The sequence below is a fragment of the Bos grunniens genome, chromosome 5, assembly GCF_055505025.1.
Source record: "Bos grunniens cultivar Pamir isolate PY7600 chromosome 5, Bosgru_T2T1.0, whole genome shotgun sequence".
Lineage (NCBI taxonomy): Eukaryota > Metazoa > Chordata > Mammalia > Artiodactyla > Bovidae > Bos > Bos grunniens.
The window spans coordinates 29,842,587-29,867,243 of NC_141169.1; the positions used below are offsets into that span (position 1 = coordinate 29,842,587).

The following is a 24,657-nucleotide window of genomic DNA, read 5'->3' on the forward strand; positions in this document are numbered from 1 at the left end:
AGATATCCTACCCCTGGCAGTCTTACCCATGTCAGTAAATATCAACTCTACTTTTCAAAAATTTTGGAGTTGTCCTCTTTCTCACAACCTTTATCCAATTCATAAACAAATCTCATTGTCTCTATCTTGAAAATATATTCAGAATCTTACCCATCCTCATCACCTCCACTATGGTTCCCCAAGTCCATGCCACCAGCTCCTCCTGACCGAACAACAGCCTCTAGCAGGTTCTCCTTGCTACAGCCTGCTCTCCACACAACAACCAGTCATCTTTTTAAAATGTCAGTGAGATCAAATCACTCGTGTGCAAAATGGTTCCCTACCAGAATAAATGACATGGTTGCCAAGGTTTGTCCCTGTGACTTCTTCCCTTTATAGTCACCATCCAGCCATCTTGCTACAAGATTATCAATTTTACTGATTCCACACCCCCTACCCCCGCAAAGAACCACCTTTCAGTTATATTATCTCTGTTTGTTTTCTCTTTAAGTTCACGGGTTTCTGCTCTCCCACACCCCCACGTGCGCCACTTTGTCTTGCAGGATGTTAGTTCCCCAACCAGGACTGAACCCTCCAGCAGTGGAAGCATGGAGTCCTAAGCAACAGACTGCCAGGGAATTCCCTGATTTCTGCTCTTAATCTCTATTATTTTGTTTCTCCTGCTTGTTTTAAGCTTATTTTGTTTTTCCCCTAGTTTCTTAAAGTGAAAGCTGAGACCGTTGATTTGAGACCTTCCTTCCTATAAAGTGTTTTTAATAAGGTAAATTTCCGTCTATTTCCTACTGATTTGTTATTTCCTACAGAGTTTGGTATTTTGTATTTTTATCTTTCATTAAGTTCAATGTTTTCTAATTTCCCTTAAGATTTTCTGTTTGGTCCACAGATTATTTCTAAGTGTGTTAATTTCTGTATGGAGATTTCCTGTTATCTTTCCTTTATTGGCTTTAGTCTAATTCAAGTATGAGTAAAGAACTCTGTGTAATTTCAATTTTTCTAAATTTGTTAAGGTTTGTTATGATCCAGGACGTGGTCTTTCTTGGTGGATATTCTTTGTGCACGTAGGTGAAGTGTTCTAACAATGCCAATTAGATCCAACTGGTTGATGGTATTGTTCAGTTCTATAATCTTGCTTATTTTCTGCTGTAACTTCTGTTGGATACTAAGACAGATGTACACAAATTTTCAACTATAACTGTGGATTTATATTGCTTTTCAGTTCTGTAAGTTTTTGATACATGTATTCTGAAGCTCTGTTGTTAAGTGCATACATATTTAAGGTTGTTATATCTTCTTGGTGAACTGATTTTCTCTTTATCTCTGATAAATTTTTTTGCTCTGAAGTCTATTTTGTATGATACTAATACATCCACTTTATTTTTGTTTTCATTATGTTATTTCTCTTGGTTATATGTATAGCAATAGTAGTAGTGGTTTATAAGGTAAATATGTTCAGTATTTTGAAGAACTGCCAGCTTGTTTCCACAGACACTGTCCCCCTTACCAACATTTGTTATGCTTTGTTTGGGATTTTTTAAGCATCCTACTAGGTTTGAAGTGGTATCTCATTACTTTGATTTGCATTTACCTAATGATGGGGCAGAAGGAGAAGGGGATGCCAGAGGATGAGATGGCTGGATGGCATCACTGACTCGATGGACGTCAGTCTGAGTGAACTCTGAGAGTTTGTGATGTACAGGGAGGCCTGGCGTGCTGCAATTCATGGGGTCGCAAAGAGTCAGACACGACTGAGCGACTGCACTGAACTGAATGACAAATCATGCTAAACAATTTTTTACATGCTTATTGGCCATTTGTGTTTCTTCTCTGGATATTCTAGTCTTTTCCTCATGTTTTAACTGGGTTATTTAACAATATTCAGTCTTCCAGTTGATGAACATGTAATGTCTTTTCAGGTAAGATTTTTTAAAATTCCTCTCAGTGAAGTTTTATAGTTTTCAATATGCAAGTATTAATATTATATACATCTGTTAAATTTACTTGACTGGTCAAAAAGTTCATTTAGGCTTTTCCATATGGAAAAAACCCAAACAAACTTTTTGGCTGATCTGATATATAATTTGGATTTATAAATTTAATTTCAAGTATTTTATACAGTTTATGTTGTTATGAGTAGGACTGTTTTCTTAATTTCATTTCTGGATTGTTTATTGCTAATGTAGAGAAATACAATTCATTTTGTATCCTGCAATCCTGCTGAACTTATTATTTCTACTTTAGTGGATCCTTTGGGATTTTCTATATACGTAATCACTGTCATCTGCAATCTGCAAACTATTATTTCTTCCTTTCCAGTATGCTTTTTATTTAATTTTCTTAACTGCCTGAGAGTAGAAGTAATGAGACATTCACAGCCTTGTCTTGTGCCTGCTCTTAGGAGGAGAAAATATTCAATCTTTCTCCATTAAATATGTCAGCTACAGGCTTTTGTAGATACTCATCATCAAGTTGAGGAAATTCCCATCTATTTGTCTGATGAGGATTTTTATCATTAAAGGGCACTGCGTGTGTGCCTGGTCATTCAGCTGTGTGTGCCTCTTTGGACTGCAGCCTGCCAGGCTCTTCTCTCCCTGGGATTCTGTAGGCAAGAACACTAGAGTAGGTTGTCATTCCCTCCTCCAGGAAATCTTCCCGACCCAAGGATCGAACCTGTGTCTCTTGCATCTCCTGAATTGGCAGGCAGATTCCTTAGTGCTAAGTCATTGGGGAAGCCCTTTAACCCCGATTTCATCAAATGCTTTTTGTGTCTGTTGAGATGACTATACGTTTTTTGGTTTTATCCTACAAATATGATTTATTACATTAATTGACTTTCAGATGTTAAACCAATTTTCCATTCTTGGAATAAATCCTACTCAAGTATGGTATATAATACCTTCTATTTGTTAATTTGATTTACTAGTATTTTGTTGAAGATTTTTGTGTCTGTATTCACAAGGAATACTGGTATACAGTTTTATAATCTCTTTTAACTAGTGAGTTTAAGTCATGTGCTCTTTTTTTTTTTTTTGGCCACACCACAGGGCATGTGGAACCTCCCTGCTCATGGATGGAACCCATGCCTCCTGTAGTGGAAGTGCAGTCTTTTTTAACATTGGTTTTTATTATAGAGTGTAGTTGCTTTACAGTGTTGTATTAATTTCTGCTGTACAGCAAAGTGAATCAGTTATACATACATATATATCCCCTCTTTTTAAATGTCCTTTCTGTTTAGGTCACCACAGAGCATTAAGTTGAGTCCCCTGTGCTACATACAGCAGGTTCTCATTAATTTATCTATTTTATACACAATAGTGTATATATGTCGATCCCAATCTCCCAATTCATCCCATTCACCCATCTTGGTATCTGTAAATTTTTTCTCTACATCTGTGTCACTATTTCTGCTTTGCAAATAAGTTCACCTGTACCATTTTCCTAGATTCCAAATATAAACAATATTATACAGTATCTGTTTTTCTCTTTCTGACTCACCTCACTCTGTATGGCAGAGTCTAGGTCTATCTATGTCTCTGCAAATGGCACTATTTTGTTCCTTTTATGGCTGAGTAATATTCCATTGTGTATATGGACCATATCTTCTCTTATCCATTCCTCTGTTGATGGACATTTAGGTTGGAAAGTGCAGAGTCTTAACCACTGGCGCACCAGGGAAGTCCCATGCTCTCTTAATATAATTATTGATACTGGTGGAACTAACATTTTATTATTTGCTTTTTAAAAAAATTCTTCTGCATTTGAGTTAAGAGTTTTAAAAACTCTATTTTAATTTACCTATTGTGTATTTGACTAAATCTCTTCGTATAGTTTCTTTAGTAGTTGCTCTGGTGTTACAATACAGATGACAAGTCTACTTAGTCAATGTATTACCACTTGAAGTGAACCTTAGAAACCTTACTACCATATTAAATCCCTACCTTATCCCATTTATCTTGTAAGTTGTCTTATATATTAACTCTGCATACACTGAAAGCCCCATCAGTGTGATTTTTCAACTGTCAAATATATTTCAACTATCAAACTATTCACAGAAGAACGGTCTATTTGCCCAAATCTTGCTATTCCAAGTTTCTTTTGGTCTTAATAACTTAGTAGCTATTTTAGAGCAACTCTACTGTTAATGATTTCTCTTAGTTTTCTTTTATCTGAGAATACTTAGTTCAACTCCATTTCCTAGGGTTATTTTTCAAGACACAGAATTCTGGATTAACAGTTCTTTTCTTTCAGCACTTTAAAAATGCTATTCATTTCTTCTAACCTGCAGTTTTGGTGAGAAATCTAGAGTCTTTCACAGCATTCCCTTATAAGTGGTATGTCATATAAGTGGTTGCTCACAATATGTGTTTATTTCATAGCTATGTGATTATGGTATGTCTGGGCAGAGGTTTCTTTGTGTTTTATCCTGTTTAAGATTTGCCAAGTTTTCTGAATCTGTAGGTTTCACTGAACTTGGGAACATTTCAGTCATTATTTCAAAAACTATTTTTTCTGCAACATACTTTTTTTCTATTCTATGACTCGCATGACACAATGTTAAATCTTTGGGTACTGTTTCTCCAGTCCCTGAGACTTAATTTTTCTGATCTCTATTCTTCAGACTGGATGCTCTCCATTGAACTATCTTTAAAGTTGAGTAACTTCTTACCTCTGTTCTCCTATTGAATCCATCCAGTGAGGTTTTTTTTCTGTTAACTGTATTTCTCAGCTATAGAATTTCTATTTTGTTCTCTTTATATCTATTTTTTTTGCTGAGAGTTTCTATCTTTCCATTCATTTCAAGAGAATCTACCCTTACTTGTTAGTCAGAACATTGCAGTAATAGCTCCTTTAAAGTCCTTGTCATATAATTCCAGTATCTTATCTTGTTCATCTAGGAGATGATGGCATTTGCTGATAGTCTTTCCTTACAAGTTAAGATTCTTCCAGGTTCTTTGTATGCCAAGTAATGGACATTTTCAATATTATGACACCTGACTCTTAAATCCTGCAGAGAATTTTTGATATTCTTCTTTTAGCAGGCTATCAACCTGGTTGTGTCTAAGCCACAAGTCCTGATTGGCCTTCTGTGCACTGTAGTTCCAACATCCGTTTCCGTTTTCAAAGACTCTGCAGTGCTCTTCAGATTTGACCCTGTGTGCACCATGTAGTGGCCAGTTTGGAACTTGACCTATGATCTGCCGTATGTATAGTTCAGTTCTCAAAGTCTATGTATGCTAGGAAAGTCCATTTTTATTCTTTACTTGCTAAAAATATGAGTAGGTGCTGAATTTTATTAAGTACTTTTTCTGCATTTGAGTTGATTATATATTGTTTCTTTTGATTCTCACTTATGATGGTTTATTTCCTCGTATGTTTGATTTCTGACTGTAAATCCATATTTGGTTGACTTTTGATAAATTCAGAAAACTTAACTTGGGGAAGCTTTGTTTCAGATGTTCTAGCTTCTTGTAGGGTTCTCAGCTTAATACAAAAATCTTGGGTTCATGGTCCCTTCCTGCAGAAGTAATGGGTATACCTTGGCTTTCATGCTTGCTTGCTTCTGCTTCCCATTCTGGTTTCAGCTAATGTACATGGCTTTATATTTATTGGAGTAGGGTTAGAAGACATTTCTATTATTTCCTATAAATGCACAATTCATTAGTAAGTATTTTATCTAGGAGCTAACTGTTTTGTGCTGAGAGAGCCCTATTTGAAAAGTAAACATTTTACCCATATTCCTTTGGTCATTATGTCTAACAGTCTAAAAGTAATTAATACAAGACTCTGGAAGACCATTCCAGTCTTATATGTTTCTGTCTGGTATATTTTTTACATTTCATTTTAAACTACTCAAATTAATCATTATTAGTATTATTCTAAAAAGTCAATGGTATCTTAATGTCTTGGTTCACCATTCTTATATTCACATTCCTTTTGTTTCATTTCATTTTATTCTTCCTGACATGTACCCTTTAGTAATTTCTTGTATCAGCTTCAAATGATTTTAACTTCACCATTATTTCTGAGTGATTGTTCAGGTGGATGTGTAATTTCCGGCCAACTGATATGCTCTCTTGTCATTTAAAGATTTTAGTCCATTGTCTTCTAATAATACACTTCAAAAATCTGTTGTCTGCCTAATGGTCACATCTTTTCTCTTTGGAAGCTTTCTTCCAAAGATCTTATTTTTATTGCTTCATAAGATATATCTAGGTGTAAGTTTATATTAATTTATCTGGTTGGGACATTGTTTTCTAAAGCTGAGAAATTCCTTTCATACTGGATTACTCTTTTTTGAAGCCACACAGTATGGCATGTGGGATCTTAGATCCCTGATGAGGGATCAAACCCCCGCCACCTGCATAGAGGCACGGAGTCTTAATCATTAGACCACCAGAGAAGTCCCTGGATTACTTTTTTTTAGTTTCAGATTACGAGCTCCTTTTAGTAGGCTTATTTTTCACATACCCCTTCCCCCAAATTCCAGACAAAATTTCTTCTGTTCATTAACTGTTTATTCAGTAGAGTCTCAATTCCTTAACATGGTAACAAGGTTCTAAGTAACGAGGCTCCTGTTTACCTTTTCTTGCTAAACCAACCCGTTCCTCTCTGTACCTTAAATTCCCAGTTCCCAGAACAGGCCAGCTTCTTCGATATCATATAATCCACCTTTATTACCCTGTTTCCTCAGCCTAAGAAGCTCTCTTTCTGCCTCACAAAACCTATTCCTGCTCCTAACTCTCAAAATTTATCAGACTGATAATGAACTAAATCACATATTTTATGAAGTCTTTCCCATTTGTTCCATCAGGCAGGAATGACCCTACACCCTATACAAAATTCTCTTATAAGATCTAAAACCTTATGCATTTGTTTATGTCTTTCAAAAACATTTCATCCTTTTCTGTCTCCCTTTCCTCCTACCCTCTAGTCACCAGGTTTTGTCGATTCTAACACAGAAATGTCTCAGATCCACCCATGTCAAAGATATCCCACTGCTGCTGCTAAGTCGCTTCAGTCGTGTCCGACTCTGCGACCCCATAGACAGCAGCCCACCAGGCTCCTCCGTCCCTGGGATTCTCCAGGCAAGAACACTGGAGTGGGTTGCCATTTCCTTCTCCAATGCATGAAAGTGAAGTCGCTCAGTCGTGTCTGACTCTTCACAACCCCATGGACTGCAGCCAACCAGGCTCCTCCATCCATGGGCTTTTCCAGGCAAGAGTACTGGAGTGGGGTGACATTGCCTTCTCCGGATATCCCACTACCCTATATGAAATCACCCAGGTTATTTTAAAAGCTTTCTGTGAGTTGTACTACTTCAGCTCTCCATTACTTCAGCAAGTAATTATTAAGCATCTACTTTCAGCTGGTCGTTTTGATAGGTTCTGGAATCACAAAAAATAATGCATAGACCATGCCCATAAATAAACTGGAATTCTAATAGGATGAGATAAAGTACTATAAAAGGAATCAGTTACAGGATGCCACTGAAGAAAGACCTAACCTGGTCTTGGGAAGCTGCAGAGAAATAAACAAAGAATGCTTCCAGGAGGAAATGAGGCCTAGAATGTAGAAGAGTTGTGTTTCACCAAAGGGACACACATAAGGAAGAGACAAAAGCTAGGAGGCTAAGGAAGGGAACACAGAGTAGTTCAATTCTTAAAATCTACAGTCCTTTCAAATTACTATTAAAGTTAACTAAAAGTAAATACAGATATCTAATATTTTGCCAGAAGGTAAGTCTAAATTCCTCCTTAGGACAGCAACAGGGGCCCTTCATAACCTGGCTCAAGCCTATCTCTCTTAACACATGCCTTCTGATACAAACACATGTTTCTTCTTGATGTAATTTGCTTTGTATAACATCATTCAAACTCCTGTGGTTAATATAACACACACAGGATTTGATACATGAGCACTAACCTGTAAGATGGGCGCCGTGCTAGGATCCCGTGGGTTTTCTGTGAGGAGCCTATGCTGTCAGATGAGTCCTGAGACTCCTCACTCTCTGATAAAGATGATACCTGAAAAACAGAACTGGTTTTACTAAGATGAACAAACCAAGTGGGAAAAGAATTAAATTTCATTTTTACTTTCAGAAAAAATGATCTGTCTCCTACCACCCAAATTCATTTGTCATTAAATCTAAGGTCTAAAAGAAGAAAGAAAAAGAAAAAGGAGAAAGTTTATTTCAGGAGTCTAAACTATAGGAACAGGCTCAGAACTAAGATGTCTATCCCCCAAATAAAGCAATACTACTGCACTAGAGTTGTAAATATCAGTCTTGAGACTGATGCACACTACTCAGATTTTTTTTATCATTAATGCTATCTGATTTGGATTTTGGACATGCTTTGAAATACTACTAGATATCCAACTAATATCTAGTTAATAGATGATGACATTGAAGAGTCTGCTGAATATACAAACCTGTGTGTCAGGGAAGAGCTCTGGGCTAGAAATATGTATTGGAAGTCAGCTCTCTAGGACAGTCCTTAAAGCCACAAGACTGAGTGAGCTCAGGAAGGAGAGATAGGACAAAACCCAGGGACATTCTTAGCAGTAAGAGGTTGGAAAGAAGGGGAGGAACCAGCAAATGAGGCCAAGAATAAGCCACCAGTGAGGCAGGAGGAATACCAAATGAGTGTGGTGTCCTTGAAAAACTAGCAAAGACGAGTATTAAGGAGAAAAGAATGATCAACCATGTCAAATTCTGCTAGCAGGTGAAATAATATAAGGACCCAGGACAACCATTAGATCTGGCAAAGTGGAGGTCACTGGCAAGGGCAGGTACAAACAAGTAAACTTAAAAATCTGTAATAATTAGCTTTATCTCATTTCATAATTGAATTAGTAAATACATGTAGAGCATTTAGTGCACGGCACAGCACAAGCACACATTAAATGTTAACTGCTATTAATAATAAACCTATTGATTGTTTGTGAAAGCCTCCTTGATATTTAACTTGAGATCTGAAAGGCAAGAGAAGCCAATACTGGAGATGTTGAGGAGAAAGCTTTCAAGCAGAGAAAAAAAGGAAAACCTATTAAAACTAGTTAACACAATAACCATATGAAAGTTTTAAGTTACATCTTACAATTGAGGAAATAAGAATTTTTAAAACATATTAAATTTCTCATTTTTCTGAAGCTACATTGTGACACTTCTTTAAAAAAAATAAAACAGGCTTCTAGAAAGGACATAATAAATAAATTCTCTACATTACCTATTGTATACAGAAAGCCTTCCCCTAAACTATTTAGACTTAGATCTTAAATTTCCAAAGAAGCTTGTTTTACACTGTATAATCACCTTCAAAAATGAGTTCAAGTGTACTTATACTTTTTTATATCTTAAATCTTTATCTTTTGATAGAAAAGAAAGAACGGGTCATAATCAGTAATAGTTAATAAATAATCACAGTAACAAACAATACAGTAATAATTAAAGAAGATCAGTCGCTTCTGCTTCCTCAAGCATCACAGATATACCATTTCTAATCTAAATCTTAGCTGTTTTGCCTTTTGTCTGCAGATTTACTCCAAAGCCTCCCAGTGAACTCAAGTAAGAAAATAATTTCTAGAACTAAGACATTACTTATAACTAAGAGGAAGAACCTTACTTCTCACTAGCAAGTAAGAGTAAAATCTTCACATTAAAAACTCAGCAAAACCATGCAGCAATCACCTTTCACAAAGGAAAAAACACATAAAGACGCAGCTCCAGAGCTGACAGCCCTGCCAGGTGCTGTATATACTCAAGAGGGAAAACGAGCTACACAGACACTGTATATACTCGAGGAAAAATGAGTTATACAGACACTGCATATGCTCAAGAGGGAAATGAGCTACACAGACACTGTATGAGTTATACAGACACTGTATATACTCAAGAGGGAAAATGGGCTACACAGCTTTTCTTCCAAGACAGCTGCTTCTAAAAATGAGAGATGACCAAAGGCATTCTGAGACTCACAGGAGCCAGAAGATAAAATGGGGAGAAAGAGTAAAAAGCAAAGAACCCAGGATGGCTCTTTCCTTCCTATTGTTGCCAGGTGTAAACAGACAGACAGGTATAAGTAAGAACTTTACAATGAGGGAACTCTCTTTTATTTGATCACCATTAAGCATAAAGTAGGTACTTTCTTATTTTGCTAAGACACTCACATCATTACCCTTTCTTCAGAATTCTCTTTTTCGTGAAGGATACCACTAGGATAAAAAGGTGCTTTCCCTTCAGAAAATCTTTCATTTCCTTAAATTCTAAACAATAACTTCTCCCCAAAATTGCCTTCTGTTTTCACTGGGTAGTATATACATGAAACTAGAAGTTCTAAAACTTTTCCATTCACTTCATTTGTTCTATAGTCCAATCTCTAAGACATCATTATCTTGGTCTATAATATTGAAACTATAGCAACTTCAGTTGTCCAGAGACTCCAGGTTCACAAGTGCCCTCTCTCAGCCACTAAGTCTTTTAATTTCTGTACCGTTTGCACGTGTGGTGGGTGAATTACAGAAGACTGAGCTGTCTGGATGACCCCCTGAACCTGTACTTGCTTTCCAGGAAGAGGTACAATTGTCACTGGCGCAGATCCTCTTAATGACATCTAAGAACAAATAAAAATTCAATTAACATAATATAATACCTGTGCATGTAAGAAGCTGAGTTCTTTATACTAAAAAACACATTTTAGAGCTTATTATATATAACCACATCTATTAATCACACATTAGCTATTTTCTGTGTGCAGGGGATTGCACTAGGAGTATAAAATGAACAGAGTAAGAGTTATAATACAAGCAAAAATATAGAAACCAATCTACTGTGGGAGCAAAGATAGAGTGCTCTTTCAGCTGGGTCTTGAAAGATACATAATTTCCTGATGGTATGCATGGGGAATAGGGTTGGAAGATATTTTGGGTGGTGGAACTGATTGTATAAAAACATCATTGTTCTTTAGGACATGTCATTCTGAAGACAGCTGGTTAAAAAACAATTAAGAAATCAAGGGTCAAAAAGTGAGAGAGGGGCTTCCCTGGTAGTCCAGTGGTTAAGACTCTGTGCTTCCACTGCAGAGGACACAGGTTCGATCCCTGGTTGGGGAACTAATATCCCACATGATTTGTGGTGTGGCCAAGAAAAAATTTTAAATTTTTTAAAAAGTGAGAAATTCCAACTTTGGGCAGCATCTTTAAAAAAATTTTTTTTCATGATTCAATTTTTTACTTAAAATATTTTATTTCTGTGGAAAGCAGATGGGGATTTATGGAAATACCACAATAAAATACTAAACCAAGAAAAGTCCACCCGTCATCTTTCAAGACTCAGCTCAGGTTCTACCTCTTCCAAGAAGCCTTGCCAGAAATTTTCAGATCTCTTGCCTTCCCCTAGACTATACTGGTTCTAATCATTCATCCTGGGCTTAAACACAAAATAAAATTCAAGGCTGCTCCTCAAGTTCTGAAAATCACCTTTGTGACTCTTTTCTGTGTATGCAACAGGTTCCCAATAACAATGCCTTATTCACTTTCATTTAAGGTTCTTTATCCTTTCCCAAAGTTGGATTAAAATTCGTTTCACTATCCCCTGAATATCTAAAGGTCATAAAATATTGTATATAAAAATTTATCCAAATTATCAGAAAGGGAGTGTAAAAAAACACCTTTTAAAATTGCATTCTCCCAAAATAAAATACTTAGGAATAAGCCTGACCAAGGAGATGAAAGACTTATAGGCTGAAACTATAAAACATGAATAAAGGAAACATTAGACAATTGAAAGAAATGGAAAGATAGGCCATGCTCTTGGATTGGGAGAGTTAATATTGTTAAAACACAATAATACCCAAAGCAATCTAAAGATTTAATGCAATCCCTCTCAAATTACCACTGATGTTTTTCACCAAACCAGAACAAATAATCCTAAAATTCATATGGAACCATAAAAGGCCCAGAACTGCCAAAGAAATCCTGAAGAAAAAGAACAAAACATGAGGTATAATCCTCCCAGACTTCAACAATACTACAAAGCTACAGTAATCAAAACAGGCTGGTATTGGCATAAAAACAGACATATAGATAAATGGCTCAGAAAAGAGTGCCCAAAAATAAACCTACACACCTACAGTCAGTCTTCAACACAGGAAACAATATTGTATGAATATTGTATATTCATACAATGGGAGAAGACAGTCTCTTCAGCAAGCAGTGCTGGGAAAGTTGGACAGCTACAACACACCCTCTCACTATATACAAAAATAACACCTGACACCGTAAAACTCCCAGGAGAGAACGTAGGCAGAACATTCTCTGACACAAATAGTACTTATGTTTTCTTAGGTCCGTCTCCCAAGGCAACAGAAATAATAACAAAAACAAAGAAAAGGGACCTAATCAAACTTACAAACTTTTACACAGCAAGGAAACCATAAATAAAACAAAAAGACAACCTACAGAATGGGAGGAAATATTAACAAATGATGTGACCAACAAGGGCTTCATTTTCAAAATTTACAAACAGAGCATACAACTCAACAAACGACCCAATCCCCAAATGGGCAGAAGACCTAAATAACACGTTTCTCCAAAGAAGACACAAAGACGGCCAACAGGCACATGAAAAGATGCTCAACACTGCTAATTTATTAGAAAAATGCAAATCAAAACTATAGGGAGGGGAATTCCTTGGTGGTCCAGTGGTTAGGACTCCAAGTTTCCACTGAAGTGGGCACAAATTTGATCCCTGATAGGGAACTAAGATGGAGAAGGAAATGGCAACCCACTCCAGTGCTCTTGCCTGGAGAATCCCAGAGACGGGGGAGCCTGGTGCGCTGCCGTCTATGGGGTCGCACAGAGTCAGACACGACTGAATCGACTTAGCAGCAGCAGGGAACTAAGATGGAGAAGGCAATGGCACCCCACTCCAGTACTCTTGCCTGGAAAATCCCATGGACGGAGGAGCCTGGTAGTCTGTAGTCCATGGGGTCGCTAAGAGTCAGACACGACTGAGCAACTTCACTTGCACTTTCCTACATTGGAGAAGGAAATGGCAACCCACTCCAGTATTCTTGCCTGGAGAATCTCAGGGACGGGGAAGCCTGGTGGGCTGCCGTCTATGGGATCGCACAGAGTCGGACACGACTGAAGTGACTTAGTAGCAGGGAACTAAGATCCTGCACACACACAAAACAATACAATGAGGTACCACCTCACACCAGTCAGAATGGCCATATTTAAAAGTCTACAAATAACAAATGCTGGAGAGGGTGTAGAGAAAAAAAAAAGAACCTTCCTACACTGTTGGTGAGACTGTAAGCTGGTGAAGTAGTGCAGACACTATAGAAAACAGTATGAAATTCCTTGGAAAACTAAAAACAGATTTACCATATGATCCAGCAATCCTACTTCCTGAGCATATATTGGACAAAACCACAATTCAAAAGATACATGCATCCCTACGTTCATGGCAGCACTATACACAATAGGCGAGACATGGAAACAACAGAAACATCCACCAACAGATGAACGGATAAAGAAGATGCAGTATATCTAAACAACGGAGTACTACACAGCCATTAGAAAGAATGAAACAATGCCACTTGCAGCATCATGAATACAACTAGAGATTATCATACTAAGTGAAGTCAGAAAGAAGGATGACACACACCATATGATACCCACTTACATATGGAATTTAAAATACGACACAAATGAACCTACCTATGAAACAGAATCAGAGACAGAGAGAGGAGAGAGTGGTGGTTACCTAGGGGGAGGGTTGAGGGACTGAGTGGAGTGAGAGGTTGGAGTTAGATGTGAGCTTTTATACACAGAATGGGTGAACAACAAGGTCCCACTCAGGTACAGCACAGAGAACTATATTCAATATCCTATGCTACACCATAAGGGAAAAGAATATTTTAAAAAAAAATACATACATACACTATTCTTGTCAATATTATTTTCCCTTATGGTTTGGCACAGGATATTGTGTGTGCTCAGTCACTCAGCCGTGTCCAGCTCTTTGCTGTCCAACGGACTGTAGCCCACCAGGCTCCTCTGCCCGTGGAATTTCCCAGGCAAGAATACTAGAGCGGGTTGCCACTTCCTACTCCAGGGATCTCCCTGACCCAGCAATATCTTGCATCTCCTGCATTGGGAGGTGGATTCTTTACCACTAGTGCCATCTGGAAAGCCCCAGCATAGAATATTGCACATATACTCTGGAGAAGGGAATGGCAATCCACTCCAGTATTCTTGCCTGGAGAATTCCATGGACAGAGAAGCCTGGTGGGCTGTAGTCCACCGGGTCGCAAAGAGTTGGACATGACTGAGCGACTAACACACACACATATATATATGGAGAGAGAGAGAAGAGAGATTATTATTATTGTTATTAGTTGTAACTGAATCACTTTGCTGAACAGCATTAAGTAACACAGCATTGCAAATCAATTATATTTCGATTAAAAACATACAGAAACCCCTTTATCCAGGGACTGAAAACTGTAGATTCCCAGCACAAACAACTCCATTCAACCGCCCTCACACACTTTAAGAGACAAGACCAAACTCTAGCACAGCTTCTGTCAGCTTAAGGCTGTGTCCCTAGGATGACTCAGAACCTTCAAAAGGTCTCCCTGAGAAAGCTTAATGCTGCCAAAATAATTAACTGCTTGTTCTTGCCAATACCTATGACCTCGCTTTTCTTGGAGCACTTAACCTTAGAAAAACTGCAGCTGTCAATCCTTTCTCTGACCCTTGAAATACAAATCTTTTACAACCCAGAAATGTCTCTCTCAAGGACCTGAAAGTCCTCCCTTTGAAATGTAATCACCGAGAAGGAAAGGGCCCTTGTCTACCAGTCTTTGTGGAAGGATGGGAACCTCAATTTGAGAAGCACCAATTAGCAAGCGGATACAGACGGCTTGATCACACTGACCAACCTCTCCACCTAACATCTTCAATACTTTTCCTTTAGGACACCCCAGCATTTTAAAAGGGACCCAACTTTTCTTTCAGCAGAGTTGAGCTTAATTTATGCTGGAGTTTCTCTTCCCTACTGTATGAATGAATTGTGAAATCTTGCTGCCTTTAACAGGTGTCTAACTGTGTTTTTGTTGACAGTATCCCACTATGGAGATCCAGAAATTAATGAGTAAAAATAAACAGAACTCATGAATCTTAAGAGTCTAGCTCTAGAGGTATCATTACACTCAGAGGTTCCCTTACTTTTCAGATCCTAACTAAAGCCAGTTCAGTTCAGTCACTCAGTCGTGTCCGACTCTCTGTGACCCCATGGACTGCAGGATGCCAGGCTTCCCTGTCCATCATCAACTCCCAGAGTTCACTCAAACTCATGTCCATCGAGTCATTGATGCCATCCAACCATCTCATCCTCTGTCATCCCCTTCTCCTCCTGCCTTCATCTTTCCCAGCACCAGTCTTTTCCAATGAGTCGATTCTTCGCATCAGGTGGCCAAAGTAATGGAGTTTCAGCTTCAGCATCAGTCCTTCCAATGAATATTCAGACCTGATTTCCTTTAGGATGGACTGGTTGGATCTCCTTGCTGTCCAAGGGCCTCTCAAGAGCCTTCTCCAACACCACAGTTCAAAAGCATCAATTCTTCGGTGCTCAGCTTTCTTTAAGGCCCAACTCTTAAATCCATACATGACTACTGGAAAAACCATAGCTTAGACGGACCTTTGTTGGTACAATAATGTCTCTGCATTTTATATATGCTGTCTAGGTTGGTCACAGCTTTCCTTCCAAGGAGTAAGCGTCTTTTAATTTCATGTCTGCAGTCAACATCTGCAGTGATTTTGGAGCCCAGAAAACAGTCTCTCACTGTTTCCATTGTTTCCCCATTTATTTGCCATGAAGTGATGGGACCAGATGCCATGATCTTCGTTTTCTGAATGCTGAGTTGTAAGCCACATTTTTCACTCTCCTCTTTCACTTTCATCAAGAGGCTCTTTAGTTCTTCTTCGCTTTTTGCCATGAGGGTGGTGTCATTGGTCTATTTGACGTTATTGATATTTCTCCCAGCAATCATGATTCCAGCTTGTGCTTCATCCAGCCCGGCATTTCGCATGATGTACTCTGCATATAAGTTAAATACGCAGAGTGACAATATACAGCCTTGACATACTCCTTTACCAATTTGGAAGCAAGTCTGTTTTTCCATGTCTGGTTCTAACAGCTGTTTCCTGACCTGCATATAGGCTTCTCTGAGGCAGGTCAGGTGGTCTGGTATTCCCATCTCTTTCAGAATTTTCCACAGTTTACTGTGATCCACACAGTCAAAGGCTTTGGCATAGTCAATAAAGCAGAAGTAGATGTTTTTCTGGAACTCTCTTGCTTTTTCAATGATCCAGTGGATGTTGGCAATTTGATCTCTGGTTCCTCTGCCTTTTCTAAATCCAGCTTGAACATCTGGAAGTTCATGGTTCACATAGTGTTGAAGCCTGGCTTGGAGAATTTTGAGCATTACTTTGGTAGTATGTGAGATGAATGCAGTTGTGCAGTAGTTTTAATGTTCTTTAGCATTGCCTTTCTTTGGGATTTTGAAAACTGACCTTTTCCAGTCCTGTGGCCACTGCTGAGATTTCCAGATTTTCTGGCATACTGAGTGCAGCACTTTCACAGCATCATCTTTTAGGATTTGAAATAGTTCATCTGGAATTCCATCACCTCCACTAGCTTTGTTCACAGTGATGCTTCCTAAGGCCCACGTGACTTCGCATTCCAGGATGTCTGGCTCTAGGTGGCTGATCACACCATCATGATTATCTGGGTCATGAAGATCTTTTTTGTGTAGTTCTTCTGTGTATTCTTGAACCTCTCCTTAGTATCTTCTGCTTCTATTGCTGCCAAGTCGCTTCAGTCGTGTCCGACTCTGTGCGACCCCATAGACGGCAGCCCAACAGGCTCCCCCATCCCTGGGATTCTCCAGGGAAGAATACTGGAGTGGGCTGCCATTTCCTTCTCCAATGCTTGAAAGTGAAAAGTGAAAGTGAAGTCGCTGAGTCGTGTCTGACTCCTAGCGACCCCATGGACTACAGCCCGCCAGGCTCCTCCATCCATGGGATTTTCCCAGGCAAAAGTACTGGAGTGGGGTGCCATTGCCTTCTCCGTCTGCTTCTATTAGGTCCATACAACTTCTGTCCCTTATTGTGTTCTTTGCATGAAATGTTCCCTTGGTATCTCTAATTTTCTTGAAGAGACCTCTAGTCTTTCCCATTCTATTGTTTTCCTCTATTTCTTTGCACTGATCACTGAGGAAGGCTCTCTTATCTCTCCCTACTATTCTTTGGAACTCTGCATTCAGATGGGTATATCTTTCCTTTTTTCCTTTGCCTTTGGCTTCCCTTCTTTTCTCAGCTATTTGTAAGGCCTCCTCAGACAACCATTTTGCCTTCTTGCATTTCTTTTTCTTGGGGATGGTCTTGATCATTGCCTCTTGTACAATGTCACGAACCTTCGTCCATAGTTCTTCAGGTACTCTATCAGATCTAATCCACTTCCACTGTATAATCGTAAGGGGTTTGATTTAGGTCATACCTGAATGCTCTAGTGGTTTCCCTAATTTCTTCAATTTAAGTCTGAATTTGGCAATAAGGAGTTCATATCTGAGCCACAGTCAGCTCCTGGTCTTGTTTTTGCTGACTGTATAGAGCTTCTCCATCTTTGGCTGCAAAGAATACAGCCAATCTAATTTCGGTATTGACCATCTGGTGTTGTCCACGTGTAGAGTCTTCTGTTGTTGAATAAGGGTGTCTGCTATAATTAGTGCATTCTCTTGGCAAAACTGTTAGCCTTTGACCAGCTTCGTTTTATACTCCAAGGCCAAATTTACCACCCCAGGTGCCTCTTGACTTCCTACTTGTGGATTCCAGTCCCCTATAATGAAAAGGACATCTTTTTTGGGTGTTAGTTCTTTTAAAAGGTCTTGTAGGTCTTCATAGAACCGTTCAACTTCAGCTTCTTCAGTGTTACTGGTCGGGGCGTAGGCTTGGATTACTGTGATATTCAATGATTTGCCTTGGAAACAAACAGAGATCATTCTGTCGTTTTTGAGACTGTATCCAAGTACGTGTTTCAGACTCTTGTTGACTATGATGGCTACTCCATTTCTTCTAAGGGATTCTTGCCCACAGTAGTAGATGTAACTAACAGCCATATGAGTTAAATTCACCCATTCCAGTCCATTTCAGTTTGCTGATTCCTAAAATGTTGACGTTCACTCTTGCCACTGTTTGTCCACTTCCAATTTGCCTTGATTCATGGACCTAACATTCTAGGTTCCTATGCAATACTGCTCTTTACAGCATCGGACTTTACTTCCATCACCAGTCATATCCACAAGTGGGTGTTGTTTTTGCTTTGGCTCTATCTCTTCATTCTGTCTGGAGTTATTTCTCCACTGATCTCCCACAGCATACTGAGCACCTACTGACCTGGGGAGTTCATCTTTCAGTGTCCTGTGTTTTTGCCTGTTCATGCTGGTCATGGGGTTCTCAAGGCAGGAATACTGAAATGCTTTGCCATTCCCTTCTCCAGTGGACGACATTTTGTCAGAATTCTCCATCATGACCCATCCACCATGGGTGGGTGGCCCTACAGGGCATGCATGACTCATAGTTTCTTTGGGTTAGACAAGGCTGTGGTCCATGTGATCAGTTAGGTTAAGTTTTCATTCTGTCTGCCCTTGGATGGGTAAGGATAAGAGGCTTATGGAAACTTCCTGATGGGAGAGATTGCCTGAGGGAGAAACTGGGTCTTGTTCTGATGGGTGGGGCCATGCTCAGTAAATTTAATCCAACTTTCTATTGATGGGCAGGGCTTCGTTCCTTCCCTGTTGTTAGACCTGAGGTGGAGGTAATGAAGATAATGGCGACCTCCTTCAAAAGGTCCCGTGCAGCACTGCTGCACTCAGTGCCCCCGACCCCACAGCAGGTCACTGTCAACCCACACCTCCACCAGAGACTCCTGGACACTCACAGGCAAGTCTGGATCACTCTTGTGGGGTCACTGCTCCTTTCTCCTGGGTCCTGGTGCTCACAAGGTTCTGTTTGTGCCCTTCACGAGTCCATTTCCCCAGTCCTGTGTAAGTTCTGGCAGCTCTATGGTGGGGATGATGGTGACCTTCTCCAAGAGGGCTTATGCCATACCTGCAGCAGGCCCTTGCGGCAGGCCACTGCTGACCTGTACCTTCCCAGGAGACACTCAATCACAGTTCTGGCTCAGTCTCTGTGGGTCCTGGTACACACAAGGTTTGTTTGAGCCCTCTGAGACTCTCTGGCGGCTAAGGGTTTTGAGTCTAAACGCAATTTTGCCCTTCCTACCATCTTGCTGGGGCTTCTGCTTTGTCCTTAGACGTGGGTGATGTGATCCAACATTCTCCAGCAACGGTTATTCAGCAACTCGCTGCTGAACAACTAAAGCCAGTCACTCAAATAATGAGGCAAGCTTGTGAGGGGGATAATTTACATTTCTAAAAGGATAAAAGTAAATCATTCCTCCAGAGTTTCTGGTAATCCTAGTGTTTTGTGCAGGCTGTGGATCTGGCACATTTTAAGGAAAAAAGGCACCAGATTTTGTTTCAGCTAGTAGTCATCACTTTGCCTTACTAATCATTGTTTTAACTTCACAAAATGCCTACTACTCAGAGTCCTAAAGCCTTGTGTCTTCCCACTGCCACTCTCAAACATGGCCATCTAAATCCTGAGGTCCTTCTTAAAGAAAGAAAAGGAGAGGGAGCTGCTGTTCCCCACTCCCCCCAATTTTAATCTGTGGTTGAAACACAGATGATTGCCTCCACCTGTTATTTTTCAGCACTGACAGAGCCTTCTGCAATGATAGAAATGTTATAAATCGGCACTATGCAATATGGTAGTTACTATCAAGCATTTGAAATGTGGCTAGTGTGACTGAGGGATGTTTAATTTTATTTAATTGTAATTTAAATTAAAAATGAAATACCCATTTGTGGCTACCACACTGAACAGTTCTAGACCTTAGAGCTGTAGAACCTACTAGTACACCATGGCACTAACCTCAGAATCTCTCTTGGGAGATGTTAGAAGAAGTAGAAAATGATTTTTTGGAGCTGCTCCGGTTAAACTGAGGAAAAGGCAATGGCACCCCATTTCAGTACTCTTGCCTGGAAACTCCCGTGGACGGAGGAGCCTGGTGGGCTGCAGTCCATGGTGTCACAAAGAGTTGAACACAAATGAAGTGACTTAGCAGCAGCAGCAGCAGCTGCTTAAACTGGGAACTTCGGGGAACTGATTGCCTGTCACACTACGGTAGCTGGGCTCATTCTTATACAAATAGCTGGGCAAAAAATTAGCATAGTGCTTTTTAGCTCCGTAACTGGGCTTCCCTAAGAGTCTGCCTGCGGTGCAGGAGACCTGGGTTTGATTCCTGGGTTGGGAAGATCCCCTGGAGAAGGGAATGACTACCCAGTCTAGTATTCTTGCCTACAGAATTCCATAGACAGAGGAGACTGGTGGGCTACAGTCATTGGGGTCACAAAGAGTTGGACATGACTGATCAACTAACACTTTCACCTCACTAACTGGGGGGTCCTTGGACCATAAACACTTGGGTGAGGGAGGCTGGAGAGTTAGTGGAATGGTATGGTCAAGAAACCTCTATTTATTAGAGTATGAATCCAAAGTCTTCTAACTCCAGAAACGGCACATCTATTTCTGGAGTCAGACAGATGTGGGCTGATTTTCAGCTAAAGGCTGTCATTTTCAGCTCTGTGACACTGAACAAATTTGTAACCCCCCAAGGGCCTCAGTTCTCCTTTGTAAATAGAATATTACTTTTTCAGAGTTATAGTGAAGATTAAATAATAAGTAAAAAACAAATGGAATGGGGGAGGTGAAGAGAAAGAGCCTGCATATATATCTCTTACTTGGATCTTGTTTCAACAAACTGTTAGGGGAAAAAAAAGATTTGTTTGTGTACACACACACAACAAATAACAAGAAAATTTAAATACTGGTTATTTTATGACAATAATAATAACATTTAGGGGTGATAATAGTAATGTGGTTATGTTTTTAAAGGAGTTCTTCTGTTTGAGATACAGAATAAAACATTGAAGGCTGAAATGATAACTAGAATTTGCTTCAATATAATCCAGTTGTCGGGGGACCAGAGGGGACAAGGAGCCGTGAGTTTAATAACTGCTGAAACAGGGTGATGGGAACCATAATGGCTCAAACATCTTGTCTTCGGAATGTGTTTGAAATTTTCCATATTAAGTTTTTTGAAAAATACTCAGTGCAACAGTGAACACAATAGTGGCTGATCCTGTGTGGCTCCAGAGCCCAATCCTCTTTGCAAGACATCTTCTTCCTTCTTACCACTGAGTTTTAAAACCTCTCACACTGCATGTTCTCATTTGCTTCCCACATAATAAGTTTATTTGTTTTGCTTTTTCATTTCAAGGAAAAAGAAAGAACAGACTATTCTGACATTTGGAATGATTATTTTTTACTTACTTCAGTATCAACTATGGCAAACCCGTAAGCCCAGGGTATCTGCTCAGTCATTAATGATTGGAGCCATTAATTCAAAATACAAATGAAAAATAAAATGAGTCAAATTTTTACATCTTTTGGTTTATTATTTAAAGATAATTTAACTGTAGTTCTTGTGGTTTAAAAAACATTTTCCCCGTAGTATGCTGTACTTGCCCCAAAGTGTTTCTCTTTCTAGGTCTCTAAAGATTCAAAATGATCTGAGGCTTCCCTGGTGGCTCAGTGGTTAAGAATCCACCTGCCAGCACAGGAGACATGGGTTTGATCCCTGGTCCAGGAAGATCCCACATACCGCGGAGCAACTAAGTCGGTGCACCACAACTATTAAGCCTGCAGTCCAGAGCCTGGAACTGTAACTACTGAAGCCTTTGCACCCTACGGCCCGAGCTCCACAAGTGAAGCCATCGCAAAGAGAAGCCTGCACACTGCAACGAGAGAGCAGCTCCCACTAGTCGCAGCTAGGGAAACACACGTGCAGCAACGAAGACCCAGCACGGCCAAAAATAAATACACTTTAAAACAAGATTGGGCAGAGAGGATTCATACATGGTAAACTGACCAAAGTAAAGAATTCATACTCAAATTACAAACAAAATAAATTCATACTCAGAAGTATGCTTTCAGGAAAATGCCAAACTCAAGTATCTCCTATACAATTCTTATTTTTCTTTAAGTACATATCCTTTTGTACACTCAAGTGTACTTAAAAAGAAAACCTTATTTCACTATGATAAACAGAAACTAGTATCATTTGCTGTAACTATATGGTAACTATAAAAATAATGAAAACAATGCTGCTATTAAATATATTTTGAACTTAAAAACAACATACAATCTTAGATGTTTCATACTTAATGCTTCTCTGTCCTCTGCTTCTTATATTCTAAAGACTCAAGATTCTAAATCACCAAGCCAAAACCTGAAATACAGTAAGAACAAGTAAAAGAGTAAATAAAACCACCTATCAAGGCGGACTTGAACTGCTCTCAAAGGAGAGGGGAACATTAAAGAAGCCAGGGTTTTCTCTAGGTAAAGATAAAAAGGACCACATCATCAGGGTAAGGTAATAAAAGGAACATTCCATAGGTATGGAGGAGGGAAGGGGTAAAGAAAATGTTACTAGTTCTCCAGTAGAACCCAAATTAACATGACCTAGACGGTACAAAAAAAGAAAAGAAGAGCCTGAAACTCTAGAGGTGATTCCCCAGGCACCTGGCAATAGTAAATATTTTTTGGAGAAAAACTCTCATCCTTCGCCACAAAAAATGTCCACAGTTTCTCAAGATTAATGGACAGTAAAGAAAAAATAACCACAAGGTAGGAGGAACAAGATGCAAAAACTACAACAGACAGCACAATCAGACCCAAATGATTTTAAATAATGACAGTATCAAAGATTATAAAACAATTACGCTATGTTTAAATAAACGGTAGGCTATATTTCAAGAAAAGCTTGAAAATATCTTCAGTAAACACAAAACTATAGTAGATTTGAAAAAGAACCAAACATTTTCTAAAAACGAAGATATTCTTGAAATTTTAAAAATCACTGTTCAGATACACCAAATAAAGCTAAAGTGAAACTTAGTGAGTGGGATTATAGGTATGAAGAAATTATCTGAACTGCAATATGGACAGACAAACAGATGGAAAATGAGAGGTTGAGTGAGAAGGACAAAGAAGAGGATAGACAAATGGCTAAAAGTAGTCTTAGAACAGACCCCAATCCATAGACTCAAAAACCCTGGTAACTCCCATGGGGAATAAATAAGAATTCTACACCGAAACACAATATAAGGGAACCTGCAAAACAACTAAAGGTAAAGAAAAGACTATAAAAGTACCTGAAAGAAAAAAAAAGTTTATATTTAAAACAGCAATAGTCGTATCTTAATCTGACTTCTCAAAAGCAACAATGGAAGACAGAAGCCAACAGACTGCTATTTTAAACACGCTAAAAGATAACCTAGAATTCTACATTCAGGCGAAGTACCTTTTAAAAATGAAAACGAAAGAGGTACTTTCAAGAAACAAAAACTGAGCAGCAGACTTACACCAAAGTAAATTCTACAGCAGTGGTTCTCAATCAGGAATGATTTTGCCCCTCAACGACATCTGACAGCATGTGGGGACATTTGGGATGTCAGAACTGGGTGGAGGGGTTGGTACTGACATCTAGTGGGCAGAGATGCGGGTGCTGCTAAATGTCCCACAATGCACAGTCCCCCACAACAAAGAACTGTCCAGCCCCAAATGTCCATAGTCCTGAGGCTTTTCTAAAGCAGATACTTAAAAGTCATCTCAAGTGGAAGCTGTGACATGTAAGAAGGAATGAGGAGCAAAAAAAGTGATAAATATATGGGAATAAAATGATGAATACATAAAATAATTATGTTTTATGTGACTAAAAGAAAGTAAGACAATAAATGGGAAATAAATATTCTGAAGTTACTGGACTATCTGAGAGGAAAAGTATTAATTAACTTTGGGCTTTACTAAGTAGGCATGCTGTAATTAAGAAAAATCACTAATAAACTAGTAGTGAGTTTATGTATAGTTCAAATTAATACAAGTCATGGCAGGATGGAATGAGAACAATTAACTCAAAAGAAGACAAGAAAGGAGAGAAAAAGAAACATGGAGCGTGTGGGTCGAAAAGTACAAAATAAGATAGTAGAATAAATACGTATCAGTAATTATGTCAACTGTACATGGATCAAAGCTCTGTTAAAAGTCTAGGAGGGACTTCCCTGGTGGTCCAGTGGTAAAGAACCTGCCTGCTAATGCAGGAGACACAGCTTCAATCCCCAGCCTGGGAAGATTCCACATGCCCATGTGCCACAACTTCTGAGCCTGCCAGCCGCAACTACTGAGCCCACAAGCCCTAGAGCCCGTGATGCACAAAGAGAAGCCACTGCAACGAGAAGCCCACGCACCACAATGCAGACCCAGTGCAGCCAAAACTAACTAAATAAAAGATTTTCAGTCTAAGACTACAATGGAATACTGCTGCTGCTGCTAAGTCGCTTCAGTCGTGTCCGACTCTGTGCGACCCCACAGACGGCAGCCCACCAGGCTCCCCCGTCCCTGGGATTCTCC

General features: G+C 39.3%; 1 protein-coding gene across 12 annotated transcripts in view; it reads right to left on the reverse strand.

Moving 5' to 3' along the window:
• Positions 1–24,657, reverse strand: part of ATF1 (activating transcription factor 1) — a 65,787-nt gene that overhangs the window by 12,953 nt on the left and 28,177 nt on the right. For 6 of the 12 annotated variants that reach the window (XR_015163656.1, XM_086399471.1, XM_086399469.1 and 3 more), the window contains exons 3-4: positions 10,488–10,607; positions 7,921–8,021 (exon numbers count right to left, since the gene is read on the reverse strand). Coding sequence is in view for 10 of the 12 variants with exons in the window: in XM_086399471.1 (XP_086255597.1) it covers positions 7,921–8,021; positions 10,488–10,607 (221 nt within the window). In the remaining 2 variants the exon portion in view is untranslated. Of the gene's footprint in view, positions 1–7,920; positions 8,022–10,487; positions 10,608–24,657 lie in introns of those variants that run through there. The other 6 variants (XM_086399475.1, XM_086399473.1, XM_086399466.1 and 3 more) reach the window with 1 other exon arrangement.